We start from the raw sequence: 17,987 nt of genomic DNA on the forward strand, positions 1-17,987 counted from the left end.
TCCCTGCACGGTCGCCGCTGCATCTCCCCGTCGTGCAGATCACAACATCCGGTGATGGGGGGTGCAGCCAATAGCAGGGGACTATAGTAGAGGACTAGCTCCCCTAGCGTCACAAGTGACATCACACATGATGCAAGGGGGTAGGTCACTGTCACAGCTGCATTAGATGCATCCCCGTCACCAGATATTGTGATCTGCATGATGGGGAGAAGCAGTGGCGGCCATGCAGAGATCCGGAGGGACACATCTATCGGGACCAGGTAAGTATGTTCTGTATGAGGGACCCAGGCATTTCAGGAGGTGTTTACAGGATCAGATAACCCCTTTAACACCTTCCTAACCCTAGACCATTAATGTAACATATCTTACATCATTCTCTATAAGAGACTGAGGACTAGACTGCACGTGTGTTCTAAGCATACAATACCATGTGATGGAGGCATCAACACAGGGAACTCCTGGTGCCTACCACACAATGGACATAAAGTAGATCATTTAATTGAATTAAATCTGTCAGCAGATTTGTTCCCATGAAACTGGCTGACCTGTTACATGGGTGATTGGCACCTGAAGACATCTGTGTTAGTCCCATGTTCGTATGTGTCCACATTGTTGAGAAAAATGAAGTTTTAATATGTGCAAATAAGCCTGTAGGGGCAACAGGCCTGTGGCTGTTACATCTAGCGGCTCCACTCTCTCTGCAACTGCAGCACGCCTGGAACTTTGATTGACAGGGCCAGGCAGGGAAAACATTATTACGCCAGGCTCTGTCACTCAAAGTGCAGAGGGCATGGCAGTTGCAGAGAGAGCAAAGCCTCTAGGAGTAATGACAACACCCCCATTGCTCCTAGAGGCTCATTTGCATATATTAAAACATTTTCCGCAACGCGGGAACATATAAACATGGGACCAACACAGATGTCTTCAGCTGCCAAGCGCACATGGAACAGGTCAGCCAGTTTCATAGGTACAAATCTGCTGACAGATGCCCTTCAAAGACATGCTTTTAGTTAGTAATGTGCACCATGCTCTGTCGTTGGTATCCTGTAATATTTAAAAAACTAATTCAACATATAATTCATATTACATGATGTGACTGACCTGTAAGGACATGAGGCTGGAAATACGGCTGAGAATACTGATCAGACACACTGTTGAACAGCTCTTCTTGAGCAGACTGTGAATTCAAATTGCCTTCATAAAAGGGAGCCAACGGTTAATAAATTGCAAAAAAGCATATAAAAAAATAAAATAAAAAAAAAGGTTCTATACATTAAAGGAAAACAGGTTCTATACATTATCTAGAACAAAAGATTAAGCCTAACATAAGTTAAAAGAAGTGAGCCTTTATGTAAACTACATAAGCACTCAATGAACTGCATTCTCCTTTTGGGATTCCTTGAACACTAAAAATTGGCAAGATTCCTTAGCTTCAGTGTGCCATGAAAAATTCCTTACAGCGGTGATGTCTCTATAAACTGTACAGTAACAGTAATGCCACTTTTCAGGAATTGAAAATGAGAAATAGTAGATAGAAGAACTGGAATAGGCAATCATATTTCAGTACCAAAGAACGTATAAGGAGTCTGTCAGCATTTATATCGCCATGCTAACCTGCTGAAAGAGAAAAGCAGTATAGTAGTGGTGGCGGTGGTAGCAGTTGTAACAGGGAATATGAACTTTTATTCTGCCCCTGTAAGTGCCCAGGGCAGAACTTCACGGTGAAGTGCTTCCTGTATTAGGGTCCATTCACACGTCCGCACTGGCCATGCGCATTCGGAATTTTGCGCACCGGCACTATGATAGAAATGCCTATTCTTGTCTGTGGCTGCAGACAAGAATAGGACATGCTCTATCTTTTTTTTTTGCAGGGCCGCAGAACCAAAGGAGATACCCTCAGTGACTTACCAGATATGACACACCTGAGACTTGAGCCACTAACAATACCAAAACCAACATCTTGCGAATTCCCTGTATTACTACCTATCATCCAATCATGCTTAACCGCCTCCGGACCGCCTAACGCAGATGTGCGGTCCGGAGGCGGCAGCGCTGCGCACAGTCACGCATATACGCGTCATCTCGCGAGACGCGAGATGACGCGAATATACGCCCGCGCATGCGCAGTTCGCGCCGGCATTTCGTTCAGGACTATTTCGTCAGCAACCTGCCAGCCGTGATCATTGGCTGGCAGGTTGCTGATTTTTAAAAAAACCAATCAGAAGCCACATAGCAGATCATATTAGTAAATATGATCTGTTACATGGCTGCCCTGCTCCTCTGCTGGTCCTTTTCGTTGGTTGGATCCAGCAGAGGAGCAGGCTTCACAGTGAGTACACCAAACACTACACTTTAGCCCCTGATCACCCCCCTGAACCCCAATTAACCCTTTGATCACCCCTTTGTCAATCACTAGTGAAAGGAAAAAAGTGATCAGTGTAAACTGTCACTTTTTTTTTCACTGGAATTGACCGTTAGGTTTTAGGTATAGTTTAGGCCCCTTGGTTAGGTAGTTAGCGATCAGTTAGCGCCCAGCCCACCGCACCGCAGTCCGTTATTCGCTGATTAGCGTATCGCTAATCAGCATTTGTACTTTTATAGTATCTGGAAGTGATCAAAACTGATCACGGTCAGATCTATAATAGTACTAGTGTCACTTTAGTTCTCCCTCCACCCAAAACGCAGTGTTTGCCCGATCAGGCCTGATCGGTCGCCCACACGTGCGTTCGCCCACACCCGCCCCACCGCAGTGACAAAAAAAATTTCTTTTTTTGGTTCACTGCACAATCACTTTACACGCACTGCGGCGATAAAAAAATCAGTTTTGATCTTTTTTATCAACCGCAGCGGCCTCCGGTACTTCGCTAGCCTCCCCTTTGTAAGACAGGCTTGCTTTTTTTTTCTTGGGTAGTCTCAGGGAATACCCCTAAATTTAGTTGCCCACATGTCTAACAGGGGGTATTCTTCTGAAGAGGCCTACAGGCTTCTGACCCAGTCGGATGAGGAGTGGGAACCCTCATCTGATGAATCCAGCGGGTCAGAATACGAACCTGTAGAAAGCAGTGGCTCTCTGACCCAAAGTTCGGACGAGGAGGCTGAGGTCCCTGATACCACCAGGCGTACCCGGCCCCGTGTCGCTAGACCACAGGTTGCGCAGGATCCGCTTCAAGAGCAGCAGAGTGGGGCTGGTGCTGTCGGATTACGTGGTGAGGCATACACCAGCAGCCCAGCCCTCCCTGGACCTAGTACCAGCACTGCCGTACAACCTGGTGAAGTAGCGAGCACCAGAAGGGCAGTTGAAGCTGGTACGGTGGCACGTGCAGTAGTGACCCCGTCGCAGCCACCGCAAAGACGTGCCCGTAGAGCCCCTAGAATCCCAGAGGTGCTGGCAAACCCTGATTGGCAGTCCCCAACTTCAGCCGCACCCGTAGTTTTCCCTTTCACTGCCCAGTCTGGAGTTCGGGTTGAGACAGCTCAGATCGGTTCGGCCCTGGGATTTTTTGAGCTGTTCTTGACTGCGGAGCTTTTAGACATAGTTGTGGCCGAAACAAACCGATATACCACACAATTTATCACCGCTAACCTGGGAAGCTTTTATGCCCAGCCTTTCCGGTGGAAACCAGTCCAAGTTTCCGAAATTAAAACTTTTCTGGGCCTCCTCCTCAACATGGGCCTGACAAAAAAGCATGAATTGCGGTCATATTGGTCCACGAACACGATTCATCACATGCCCATGTTCTCTGCTGCTATGTCCAGGGCACGTTTTGAGGCCATCCTGCGGTTCCTGCACTTTAGTGACAACACCGCCTCCCGTCCCAGGGGCCACCCTGCTTTTGACCGGCTCCACAAAATTCGGCCCCTCATAGACCATTTCAACCAGAAATTTGCAGATATTTATACCCCAGAGCAAAACATCTGCGTAGACGAGTCCCTGATACATTTTACCGGGCGCCTTGGCTTCAAACAATACATCCCAAGCAAGCGCGCCCGGTATGGGGTCAAATTGTATAAGCTCTGTGAAAGGGCCACAGGCTATACCCACAAATTTCGGATCTATGAGGGAAAAGATCAGACCCTGGAGCCGGTCGGTTGCCCTGACTACCTGGGGAGCAGTGGGAAGACAGTTTGGGACTTGGTGTCACCCTTATTCGGCAAGGGGTACCATCTTTATGTGGACAATTTTTAAACAAGTGTGGCCCTCTTTAGGCATTTGTTTCTAGAACGGATTGGCGCCTGTGGTACCGCGCAAACTAGTCGCGCGGGCTTCCCCCAACGGCTCGTTACCACCCGTCTTGCAAGGGGGCAGAGGGCCGCACTGTGTAACGAAGAACTGCTCGCGGTGAAATGGAGAGACAAGCGTGACGTTTACATGCTCTCCTCCATTCACGCAGACACGACAATACAAATTGAGCGAGCAACCCGTGTCATTGAAAAGCCCCTCTCAGTCCACGACTATAACCTCCACATGGGAGGGGTGGACTTCAATGACCAGATGTTGTCTCTGTATTTAGTTTCCCGCAGAACCAGACGCTGGTATAAGAAGGTGTCTGTATATTTAATTCAATTGGCTCTGTACAATAGTTTTGTTCTCTACAGTAAGGCTGGGAGAACTGGATCCTTCCTCAAATTTCAGGAAGAGATCATCGAGAACCTCCTGTACCCAGGAGGTTCCGTGGCCCCATCCACCAGTGTAGTTAGCCGTCTACACGAGCGACATTTCCCCAATGTCGTTCCTGGTACCTCAACCCAACCGTCACCCCGAAAAAGATGTCGTGTCTGTAGCAGGAGTGGAATAAGGCGTGACACACGCTATTTCTGTCCTGACTGTCCTGACCACCCTGCCCTATGCTTTGGAGAGTGTTTCCGGAAGTACCACTCACAGGTACACTATTAGCATAGGGATCATCTCACCAGGATAGGCACACAGGGCTATTAGGGCCCATTCACTCACTGCTGCTGCAAACGTCTCCTTTCACATGGGACAAAGTGCATAACGCACTTCGCCACATCTTTGGGCGATTTGCGCTTTGCACATTGACCCATGGGGAAGGAGAGGTTTGTTCTATAAAGGTAAAAAAACAAAAAAAACAAATAAAAAAAACACCAGTAAGCAAAAAGGTTAATGTTCAGTTAAAAAGTTAAAGTTACATGTTCTGTTGCAAAGTTAATAAAATTATTGCGTTGCGGCCTGGTTTTTTCTTTTTTTTTTTTTTGTCTTTTTACCTTCCAGGTGGACCAACCGATCGACCAGCTGCAGCACCGATGTGCATTCTGACAGAAGCATTGCGCTGCTGTCAGATTACACGCAAGTCGGTGTATGCGGCGCTGCAAGACGGGATTTTCTCCTCTGCAGTAACAGATATGTTTGCCGAGGCATACGAGCTGAGGAGGAGGCGGCGTTCCTATGCTTTGGCAAACACTTTGTATATATATATATATATATATATATATATAAAAAAAAATCCCGGCAATGATTTATTCATCCACATCGATTGATGTGAATGGAGAAATCTGGTTTGCCAGGGCATACGAGCTAAGTGGGTATGGATGTAGGGCGGAGCTCCTATGTCCTGGCAGACGCCTTTCCCCTCCATTTTTTTTTTTTTGGCAGAGATTTTTTCATCCACATTGATCGATGCGAATGAAGAAATCTGTGCCGTTCATTTTTTTCTTTCAGCCCAGAGGCTGAACGGAAAAAAAAATCTCATTACCTGTATGCTCAATATAAGGAGAATAGCAGAAACTCCTAATGCTTGCCATACATGTAATGATTGCGGAGACCCTCAAATGCCAGGGCAGTACAAACACCCCACAACTGACCCCATTTTGGAAAGAAGACACCCCAAGGTATTTGCTGAGGGGCATATTGAGTCCATGAAAGATTTAAATTTTTGTCCTAAGTTAGCGGAAAGTGAGACTTTGTGTGAGAAAAAAAAAAAAAAAAAAAAAAATAAATCAATTTCCGCTAACTTATGCGAAAAAATTTCTATGAACTTGCCAGGCCCCTCATTGGATACCTTGGGGTGTCTTCTTTCCAAAGTGGGGTCACATGTGGGGTATTTATACTGCCCTGGCTTTTTAGGGGCCCTAAAGTGTGAGAAGAAGTCTGGGATCCAAATGTCTAAAAATGCCCTCCTAAAAGGAATTTGGGCACCTTTGCGCATCTAGGCTGCAAAGAAGTGTGACACATCTGGTATCGCCGTACTCAGGAGAAGTTGGGGAATGTGTTTTGGGGTGTCATTTTACATATACCCATGCTGGGTGAGAGAAATATCTTGGCAAAAGACAACTTTTCCCATTTTTTTATACAAAGTTGGCATTTGACCAAGATATTTTTCTCACCCAGCATGGGTATATGTAAAATGACACCCCAAAACACATTCCCCAACTTCTCCTGAGTACGGCGATACCAGATGTGTCACACTTTTTTGCTGCCAAGGTGGGCAAAGGGGCACATATTCCAAAGTGCACCTTTTCGGATTTTGCAGGGCATTTTTTACACATTTTGAATGCAAAGTTCTTCTCACACATTTGGGCCCCTAAATTGCCAGGGCAGTATAACTACGCCACAAGTGACCCCATTTTGGAAAGAAGACACCCCAAGGTATTCTGTGAGGGGCATGGCGAGTTCCTAGAATTTTTTATTTTTTGTCGCAAGTTAGTGGAATATGAGACTTTGTAAGGAAAAATGAGAAAAAAAAAAAAATCATCATTTTCCGCTAACTTGTGACAAAAAAAAAAAAATTCTAGGAACTCGCCATGCCCCTCACGGAATACCTTGGGGTGTCTTCTTTCCAAAATGGGGTCACTTGTGGCATAGTTATACCCCCCTGGCAATTTAGGGGCCCAAATGTGTGAGAAGTACCTTGCAATCAAAATGTGTAAAAAATGGCCTGCAAAATCTGAAAGGTGCACTTTGGAATATGTACCCCTTTGCCCACCTTGGCAGCAAAAAAGTGTGACACATCTGGTATCACCGTACTCAGGAGAAGTTGGGGAATGTGTTTTGGGGTGTCATTTTACATATACCCATGCTGGATGAGAGAAATATCTTGGCAAAAGACAACTTTTCCAATTTTTTTTATACAAAGTTGGCATTTGACCAAGATATTTCTCTCACCCAGCATGGGTATATGTAAAATGACACCCCAAAACACATTCCCCAACTTCTCCTGAGTACGGCGATACCAGATGTGTGACACTTTTTTGCTGCCAAGGTGGGCAAAGGGGCACATATTCCAAAGTGCACCTTTTGGATTTCACCGGTCATTTTTTACACATTTTGATTGCAAAGTTCTTCTCACACATTTGGGCCCCTAAATTGCCAGGGCAGTATAACTACCCCACAAGTGACCCCATTTTGGAAAGAAGACACCCCAAGGTATTCTGTGAGGGGCATGGCGAGTTCCTAGAATTTTTTATTTTTTGTCGCAAGTTAGTGGAATATGAGACTTTGTAAGAAAAAAATAAAAATAAAAAATCATCATCATTTTCCGCTAACTTGTGACAAAAAATAAAAAGTTCTATGAACTCACTATGCCCATCAGCGAAATCATTTGTGGGGGTTTTCTACTGTTTGGGCATTGTAGAACCTCAGGAAACATGACAGGTGCTCAGAAAGTCAGAGCTGTTTCAAAAAGCGGAAATTCAAATTTTTGTACCATAGTTTGTAAATGCTATAACTTTTACCCAAACCATTTTTTTTTTTTGCCCAAACATTTTTTTTTTATCAAAGACATGTAGAACAATAAATTTGGTGAAAAATTTATATATGGATGTCGTTTTTTTTTGCAAAATTTTACAGCTGAAAGTGAAAAATGACATTTTTTTGCAAAAAAATAGTTACATTTCGATTAATAACAAAAAAAGTAAAAATGTCAGCAGCAATAAAATACCACCAAATGAAAGCTCCATTAGTGAGAAGAAAAGGAGGTAAAATTCATTTGGGTGGTAAGTTGCATGACCGAGCGATAAACGGTGAAAGGAGTGTAGTGCCGAAGTGTAAAAAGTGCTCTGGTCATGAAGGGGGTTTCACCTAGCGGGGCTGAAGTGGTTAAAATTCACCAAATGGTACGTAAAATTTGGTCCATTTTACCACAGGCTTCCCCTCGTAAACAAGAATTCCAAAATCTTCCTCTGACCTGTTACAAGCACTGTCACAACATCAGGGACAAACTAGTCCATGCTGATCTAGGACAAACCTCCCACATACCACGACAACGGTTTCTACAAATCCCGACATTTTGTACTTTTCCTTGTCTTCACTGCGCACAGTGCTCAAACATAACCAGAGACAATTACATCACTCATTCTCACACAGGTCAGAAATCTCCAATAAACGGTTACTACACTTGTGACTCTTATTAGGCTACCATGGGTGACCATCCTCCCCTTCCTCCCCCCCCCTTCCCCCTCCCCCTCTCCCTCTTTTCCCCTTCCCCTTCCCTCCATGATTGCAGTTTCCCTTACTAATACTCTACTTCATTGGATTCTTTACTTTCGTTCTACAAATCATTTTCTTCCATTTTTTCTTCATTTATTCTTTTTTTCATCTGATTAATGTTTTTTCATGTTTAAGATTTCTTATTGTTTCATTATTATAATCACTTCATTGTCCTTCTTTATATTACCACATTTTCATAACTGATTCACAACACAGGATCTATAACTCTCCATAAGGTCATAAATTCCTAATTACTACATTGTCTCTCAAAGCTGTTGTCACTATTGTATACCTATTTCCTCCTTTTACTAAGTCCACCTTCACCACACATCTCTTTCTCAGATGTACAGTCATGTGAAAAAATTAGGACACCCTTTGAAAGCATGTGGTTTTTTGTAACATTTTTAATAAAAGGTTATTTCATCTCCGTTTCAACAATACAGAGAGATTAAAGTAATCCAACTAAACAAAGAAAACTGAAGAAAAGTCTTTTCAAGATCTTCTGTAAATGTCATTCTACAAAAATGCCTATTCTAACTGAGGAAAAAGATAGGACACCCTTGCCCCTAATAGCGAGTGTTACCTCCTTTGGCTGAAATAACTGCAGTGAGACGGTTCTTGTAGCCATCTACCAGTCTTCGACATCGGTCTGAGGAAATTTTACCCCACTCCTCAATGCAGAACTTTTTCAGCTGTGAGATGTTTGAGGGGTTTCTTGCACGTACAGCCCTTTTCAAGTCACCCCACAGCATCTCAATGGGATTCAAATCTGGACTTTGACTTGGCCATTCCAGGACTCTCCATTTCTTCTTTTTCAGCCAATCTTTGGTTGATTTACTAGTATGTTTTGGGTCATTGTCATGTTGCATGGTCCAGTTCCGCTTCAGCTTTAATTTTCTAACTGATGGTCTCACATGTTCTTCAAGCACCTTCTGATACACAGTAGAATTCATCGTGGATTCTATGATGGTGAGCTGACCAGGTCCTGCTGCAGCAAAGCAGCCCCAAACCATGACACTTCCACCTCCATGCTTCACAGTTGGTATGAGGTTCTTTTCTTGGAATGCTGTGTTTGGTTTACGCCAAACATGTCCTCTGCTGTTGTGTCCAAATAATTCAATTTTGGACTCATCTGTCCAAAGAACATTATTCCAGAAGTCCTGGTCTTTGTCAACTTTATCTCTGGCAAATGTCAGTCTGGCCTCGATGTTTCTCTTGGAAAGCAAAGGTTTCCTCCTTGCACACCTCCCATGCAAGTTAAACTTGTACAGTCTCTTTCTGATTGTAGAGGCATGTACTTCTACATCAACAGTAGCCAGAGCCTGCTGTAGTTCTCGAGATGACACTTTAGGGTTTTTGGAGACCTCTTTTAGCATCTTGCGGTCTGCTCTTGGGGTGAACTTGCTGGGGCGACCAGTCCTGGGCATGTTGGCAGTTGTTTTGAAAGCCCTCCACTTGTAGACTATCTTCCGGACAGTGGAATGGCTGATTTCAAAATCTTTTGAGATCTTTTTAAATCCCTTCCCAGACTCATAGGCTGCTACAATCTTTTTTCTGAAGTCCTCTGACAGCTCTTTTGCTCTCACCATGGTGCTCACTCTCACTTCAACAGTCAGGAGCACACCAAACTAAATGTCTGAGGTTTAAATAGGGCAAGCCTCATTCAACATGCAGAGTAACGATCTACTAATTATGTGCACCTGGTGTGATATACCTGTGTGAGATCTGAGCCAATTTAAGAGGGAATACATGTGAGGGTGTCCTATCTTTTTCCTCAGTTAGAATAGGCATTTTTGTAGAATGACATTTACAGAAGATCTTGAAAAGACTTTTCTTCAGTTTTCTTTGTTTAGTTGGATTACTTTAATCTCTCTGTATTGTTGAAACGGAGATGAAATAACCTTTTATTAAAAATGTTACAAAAAACCACATGCTATCAAAGGGTGTCCTAATTTTTTCACATGACTGTACATACACATCCCGTCCCCGTCTTTCCCACATTGCCAGTACTACACATCACCGCCCTACTTGTCATGCGTGCGCCTCCTTTCCATTTTAGCACTACAAGGATCGCTTCTTAATCAATGCGCAGGAGCATGCCCTCTCCACCCAGTCACGGTGACGTCACCAACCATGACGTCACCTGCCGACGCTGCTGACCCGTGGCCATTTAAACACTCCCTAGACCAGGTGTCAGCAACCCGCAGCTCCGGAGCCGCATGCGGCTCTTTTGAACCTTTGCCGCGGCTCCGGCATGGGCGTAGGAAGCGGGGGGGAATGCGGGGGGGGGGGGGGCCGGGGGGGGGACAGGTGCAAATCCCCCCAGGCCAGTGGCAGTGTGTGTGCGGCGGCGGCGGGGCAGGCACTGTGCGGCGGCGGCTGGTCAGGCACTGAGATGAGCGCTTCCATTGTGGAAGCGAAGTGCTCATCTCCATAGTGATCCGTTTGAATCGCCATCCTCAGGACAGCGATACAAGCAGAAGGCTGTGCGGAGGAGCAGGGCAGGGAGGTGTGTCCCTTTCCTCTTCCTCTGATAGGCTGCTGGCACTACTAGGCCGCCTGAGCCGTACAGCGCTGGAGCCGGAAGAGGCCTGCATCGCATCGCTCCAAAGCGGTAAGTATAAGTGTCAATTAATTTTATTTTTTTACTGGCAGTCTGGCACATAATGGGGGGGCCCTGGTATTATACTGGCACATGATTGGGCAGGGGGGGGGGTCTGGTATTACTACTGGCACATGATTGGGGGGGCTGGTATTACTACTGGCACATGATTGGGGGGGTCTGGTATTACTACTGGCACATGATTGGGGGGGTCTGGTATTACTACTGGCACATGATTGGGGGGGCTGGTATTACTACTGGCACATGATTGGGGGGGCTGGTATTACTACTGGCACATGATTGGGGGGCTGGTATTACTACTGGCACATGATTTAGGGGGCTCTGTTATTACTACTGGCACATGATTTAGGGGGTCTGGTATTACTACTGGCACATGATTTAGGGGGGTCTGGTATTACTACTGGCACATGATTGGGGGGGTCTGGTATTACTACTGGCACATGATTGGGGGGTCTGGTATTACTACTGGCACATGATTTAGGGGGGTCTGGTATTACTACTGGCACATGATTGGGGGGTCTGGTATTACTGGCACATGATTGGAGGGTGGGTCTGGTATTACTGGCACATGATTGGAGGGGGGGGGGTCTGGTATTACTGGCACATGATTGGAGGGGGGGGGGACTGGTATTACTGGCACATGATTGGAGGGGGGGTCTGGTATTACTGGCACATGATTGGAGGGGGGTCTGGTATTACTGGCACATGATTGGAGGGGGGTCTGGTATTACTGGCACATGATTGGAGGGGGGGTCTGGTATTACTGGCGCATGATTGGAGGGGGGTCTGGTATTACTGGCACATGATTGGAGGGGGGTCTGGTATTACTGGCACATGATTGGAGGGGGGTCTGGTATTACTGGCACATGATTGGATGCCATTGGATTAAAATATTTTAATTAGCTATTCATTTTCTAAAATATATTTTACATTGTTAAGTGAAAAAGTCCTTTTTTTCTTCAGATTGACAGCTGACTGCACAATCCTGTATATAGCATTAAGGTAAGAAACAATATATGCAGTGTTATATTTGTTTTAAATGTCGCAATGGTTTTGCGGCTCCCAGTTTTTTTTTTCCTGGTCCAAGTGGCTCTTTATGTCTTAAAGGTTGCAGACCCCTGTCCTAGACCAACGGCCATACATCCAGGATAGCACCTTCCCTCCTGCCACCAATGAGGTAAATCTACTTGCTACTTTTAACCATTTAATTATAGTGGTATTTTCCTTATATTACCGGTTCCTTATTATTCATATACCTACTATTAATTTTTAATTATTAATTACTCATTTTCTATTTATGTTTAATCCAAGTGCCCCTTACAACATGCACCTGGGAACACAACCTCTTTCAATTTTACTTTTCTTCTGGAACCCCACCTAATTTCTTGTCTTCAATACTTAATTTTTCTGTACATTATATACCAGAACAAAATCTAAGATACAATGGGCCAGATTTATCATTACTCTGACAGCTCACTCCACTTTCAGATATGGCTAAAGTCAGTTTTAGCCAAGTCAGATTTATGATCGGCCCTTTAAGACTGTGATAATTGTGGTTTGACGGTAGCAGTTTATCCGTCAGTAAGCAGCTTTACAAAAGTCGCACATCTTTACGAAATAGTCGCACGTTTATATGAAAAAGTCGCATGTTCTATTAAAAAGTCTCATAAGATAAGCATAGTCCTCACTGGAGTGAAATTGCGACTTTTTAAATAGTCCCAATAGTAAATCTGTCTAGAGATTCATTTACATAAGAAAACACGCCCACTTTCAGAAAACTGGCGAGCATAGTGCAGAGCAGAAAAAAAGGCGCAAATTTGTGCGCAGTTTTAGCGTTTGGGACTTTTTCACTCCATTATTCTGACCTGAGCTAATGATAAATCTGGCCCAATATGTTGTTTACAGATCCCGCTGATAAAGGTCTAATTCAGACTGAAACGTTCAGGAAATACAATGTGGCTAACACTTTTTTTCTACTCCTGGATATGAATAATACTGTATGGAATTATAAGTGATGTGAACACTTCTTTGATTATTAAAAAGAATTGCATTTACCTTAACTGGAGTGCCGTGGATATTGCTACACTCAGACAAGTGGGGCTGTAAAGCATATCAATGCAGAGAGCATTTTACAGTGAGGCTCCACATTGGGCACTTGCAGGAGCAGTGCCAGACAGATTATAGCATCATATTCTTACTGACGAAAGAAACTGCTCTGCCCAGACCCTACCTAGGAATCAAAACAGCCAACACCCCCCTTTTATTTGACAAACAATAACCACCGAGAGGGCATAATATAGTAAAATTCAATCTTCTTCATATATTTCTTACCCGTTCAGCCACTTCCGCTGCCTGTATACAATGCTGTTCATAGATCAACATGGATCTCCGTACAGTATTAATCTGAAGTTTTTGAACTAAGCGACTTCGGATGTAGCATCCGAAGCTCGCTTCGCTCATCACCAATTTCCACATCTTTTTCACTTTACCCTCACAAACTTAAATGTACTTGTATTGGGATTTCATGTTATAGACTAACAAAAAGTAGCAAGTACAGATATAGCTGAGCTAAAATTGACACTAATAACACATCACAGTGTTATCTTGTGCCATCTTGTGGCAAAAGCCATTGAAATACATTGACAGAGTTAGGCTACTTTCACACTAGCGTTCAGCTGTCCGCTTGTGAGCTCCGTTTGAAGGGGCTCACAAGCAGACCCGAACGCTTCCGTCCAGCCCTAATGCATTCTGAGTGGACGCGGATCCGCTCAGAATGCATCAGTCTGGCGGCGTTCAGCCTCCGCTCCGCTCAGCAGGCGGACACCTGAACGCTGCTTGCAGCGTTCGGGTGTCCGCCTGGCCGTGCGGAGGCAAGTGGATCCGTCCAGACTTACAATGTAAGTCAATGGGGACGGATCAGTTTGAAGATGACACAATATGGCTCAATCTTCAAACGGATCCGTCCCCCATTGACTTTCAATGTAAAAGTCTGGACGGATCCGTTCAGGCTAATTTCACACAGACATTTTTTGACAATATAATGCAGACGGATCCGTTCTGAACGGAGCCCTCTGCATTATATGAGCGGATCCGTTCAGAACGGATCCGCTCTGAACGCTAGTGTGAAAGTAGCCTTAGTTAACCTTTGTGTGCCATTTTTTAACTTAATGTGTTAACCATCAACTTTTCCTCGGCTGCATCTCCATGTGTGAAATGAAAAAAAAAATATGATTTTAATAAATAAACATCTGAAAAGTGTGGCCTGCATTTGTATTCAGCAAACCCCTAAATAAAATCCAGTTTGACCTATTGGCTTCAGGAGTCCCCCTTTGTGTAATGTATTCTCAATATAACTACAGCTGTTCTATGAAGGCCTCAGAGGTTTGTTATTGAACATTAGTACAAACAGCATCATGAAATCCAAGGAACACACTAGACAGGTCAGGGATAAAAGTTGTGAAGAAGTGTAAAGCAGGGTTAGGTTAAAAAAAATAAAAATATCCCAAGCTCTGAACATCTCAAGGAACATTGTTGGCAAAACTGCAAACCTACCAAGACCTGGCAGTCAACCTAAACTGACAGCCAAGGCAAGGAGAGCACTAATTAGAGAAGTAGCGAAGAAGCCCACTTTGGAGGAGCTGCAGAGATCCACAGCTCAGGTGGGAGAATTTGTCCACAGGACAACTATCAATCATGTACTCCACAAGTCTCATCTTAATGGAAGAATGGCAAGAAGAAAGACATTTTTGAAAGCATACCATAAGAAGTCCCATTTGCAGTTTGCCACAAGCTATGTAGGGGACACAGCAAACATGTGGAAGAAGGTGCTGTGGTCAGATGTGACCAAGGTTGAACTTTTTGGCCTAAATGTAAAAAGCTATGTGTGGCGGAAAAATAACAATGTACATCACCCTGAATACACCATCCCCACCGTGAAACATGTCGGTGGCAGCATCATCCTCTGGGGATGCTTTTATTCAGCAGGGACAGGGAAGCTGGTCAGAATTGATGGGAAGATGGATGGAGCTAAATACAGCGCAATCCTGAAGGAAAACCTGGAAGAGGCTGCAAAAGACTTGAGACTGGGATAGAAGTTAACCTTCCAGCAGGACAAGGACCCTATACATACAGCCAGAGCTACAATGGAATGGTTTAGATCAGGCATGCTCAACCTGCGGCCCTCCAGCTGTTGCAAAACTACAACTTCCACAATGCCCTGCTGTAGGCTATTCAGGCATGCTGGGAGTTGTAGTTTTGCAACAGCTGGAGGGGGCGTAGGTTGAGCATGCCTGGTTTAGACCAAAGCATGTTCATGTGTTAGAATGGCCCAGTCAAAGTCGAGCAAAATTGTGGTTTCCAGACTCAGGGGGGCTTTCCAGATTTTTATTTATTAAAAATTATGAAAGCCATGTATCATTTTCTTTTCACTTGACACATACAGTACTTGCTACATTTAAGTTTGTGGGCAAGTCAAGGGTCAAATTTAGGGTGGAATCCACGCCATAAATGGACTTTGCATGCCATGTCAGTTTCTGCTACATAATTCTTTGTAGCATTTGAATGAGATTTTTCAAAATTCCATTTCTGGTACTGTAATACACTGCGGATTTTCTGCTCACAATGCTGCGGTGGAAATTCAGCAGTGTATCTGCGGTAGCGGTAGGACCTCCACCGATCCGATAGAGGGGTATTATGGTAGGTAAAAGTTATCCGCTAATTGATTTATACGCCAATATGTTCAGGATGAGAAACTGCTTCTTACAAACAATGCAATAATGAAATAGAGCTAATGACAAACCAAAGGGGAAGAAAAAAAAAAAAACTAATAATGCAAAAGCACACAAAAAAATCATCACCATTACAGCAGCCAATTACTACAATGGTCTCCACTGTGGAAAAAAATACTTTATCTAGAATGCAGTTTTATTGTCACAGAGATCAGCTTCTACATTAACACATGCACTGTTCCCTGGAGGATGAAAATGTTTATTCTTACCGTGAAAGACTGCTTTATTAGACAGACCTAAAGCAGGCACAGTAGCACCTTCGGGAAAATTGGAGTGGTCCTGCAACAGCACAAAAACATACAATCAATATTCTACAAAAAACCTTTATTTTACTTTGAAAAATAACATCAAATAATATGGAAAAAGTGTGTGCCTACTAATCCATACAAAGATATTTGAAATGACATGTAAGCAAGAACTTATTTTAATCTAAACTACTGAATAAAGCTTAAAAGGAAATGTGTCCCCTATAGTGACACATATCCTTTTTTTCCTAATCTGTTTTTAGTTTTCAGTTGCTGCAGTCTTGCATGAGCTGCTGTTAGCAGCATTTACAGATATGCCCTACAGCAGCCACATGGGCCATAATGGACATTGACTTAAATTGGAGAATTCTCTAGGCATGCTCTGTAACCTGTGCAGAGGTCAGAAGAAATTAGATTATTAGGCCTAGTTCACACTCCGGTGAGTGCCAAGACCAGTGTTCCCTCTAAGCCTTGGCAGCTGCTGAGCGGGGTCGGCTCAGAGCTGGGCACAGCGCCATCAAAGGTGGGCGCTAGGAAAACCTAAGATAAGTGTCACATCAAAGAGCATACAGTGTAACCTCTGCACCATGCCGTACAATACAGTGTAACCTCTGCACCATGCCGTACAATACAGTGTAACCGCTGCACCATGCCGTACAATATATAGTATAGTTCATACACAGTGCCGTACAATATACAGTATAGTTCATGCACCATGCTGTACAATATACAATATAACCCCAAAACCATGCAATATGATGTACATTATAATCCCTACACCATGCTGTACGATGTACGTTATAATCCCTACACCATGCTGTACGATGTACGTTATAATCCATACACCATGCCGTACAATATACAGTATAGTTCATGAAGAAAAGAGAGAAAATCCAGCTCTTGATAGCAGGGAATACTTTATTCACAGCGGTATTAAAACTTCCACATATGCAGGGCAGTCAAATCTATGCATTTCGGACATTTACATGCTGGTCCTTAATCATGATAATGAACAGTATAGTTCATACACCGTGCTGCACAATATAATCCATACACCATGACGTATAATATACATTATAATTCATACACCATGCCGTACAATATACACAATAATCCCCCAGTGTAGGTGGTATACTGTATATTGTACGGCATGGTATCTGAACTATACTGTATATTGTACGGCATAGTGTATGAGCTATACTGTATATTGTACGGCATAGTGTATGAACTATACTGTATATTGTACGGCACGGTGTATGAACTATACTGTATATTGTACGGCATGGTACAGGGATTATAATGTACAGTATACTGTACAGCAAATTACAATATAACCCCTGTGCCATGCTGTACAATAAACAGTATAACCCCTACACCAGGGATGTCAAACTCGTGGCCCTCCAGTTGTTGCAAAACTACAACTCCCATCATGCCTGGGCATACTACAGCTATCAGGGAATGATGGGAGTTGTAGTTTTGCAACATCTGGAGGGCCATGAGTTTGACATCCATGCCCTACACGGTGTCCCTACACTGCACCTCTCTGTATATATTTCATTATTTTGCCCCTCTCTCCATCTCTGTATATATTCCATGATAATGAAGGATTTGCTGCCAGTGGGCCTGCCCTCATATGGCCGGCGTGGGCTCCCTTTTCTGAATTCAAGTGCGGCGTGCCCCCCCCCCCCCCTCCCTATGAAGCCGGTGTGTGTGCATACATAAATAAAAATACCTACTCTGCTCCACTCATCTGTCAGAACAATCCCGTCATACCCTCTCCGGCGCCGCGCCATTCAGTCATCCCGCGTGATCCTGCGAGACCTGTGACCTCAGTGCCGAGTCTCGCACTGTCACAGCTGGTGGCGCAGGCGCAGCACCGGAGAGGGTAT

At 44.2% G+C, this 17,987-nt stretch overlaps 1 protein-coding gene across 1 annotated transcript in view; it reads right to left on the reverse strand.

Moving 5' to 3' along the window:
• Positions 1-17,987, reverse strand: part of ELP2 (elongator acetyltransferase complex subunit 2) — a 120,204-nt gene that overhangs the window by 22,664 nt on the left and 79,553 nt on the right. The window contains exons 14-15 of the mRNA XM_044294100.1: positions 16,063-16,132; positions 1,102-1,194 (exon numbers count right to left, since the gene is read on the reverse strand). Of these exons, the coding sequence (XP_044150035.1) occupies positions 1,102-1,194; positions 16,063-16,132 (163 nt within the window). The remainder of the gene's footprint in view (positions 1-1,101; positions 1,195-16,062; positions 16,133-17,987) is intronic.

Source organism: Bufo gargarizans, chromosome 5, assembly GCF_014858855.1.
Source record: "Bufo gargarizans isolate SCDJY-AF-19 chromosome 5, ASM1485885v1, whole genome shotgun sequence".
Lineage (NCBI taxonomy): Eukaryota > Metazoa > Chordata > Amphibia > Anura > Bufonidae > Bufo > Bufo gargarizans.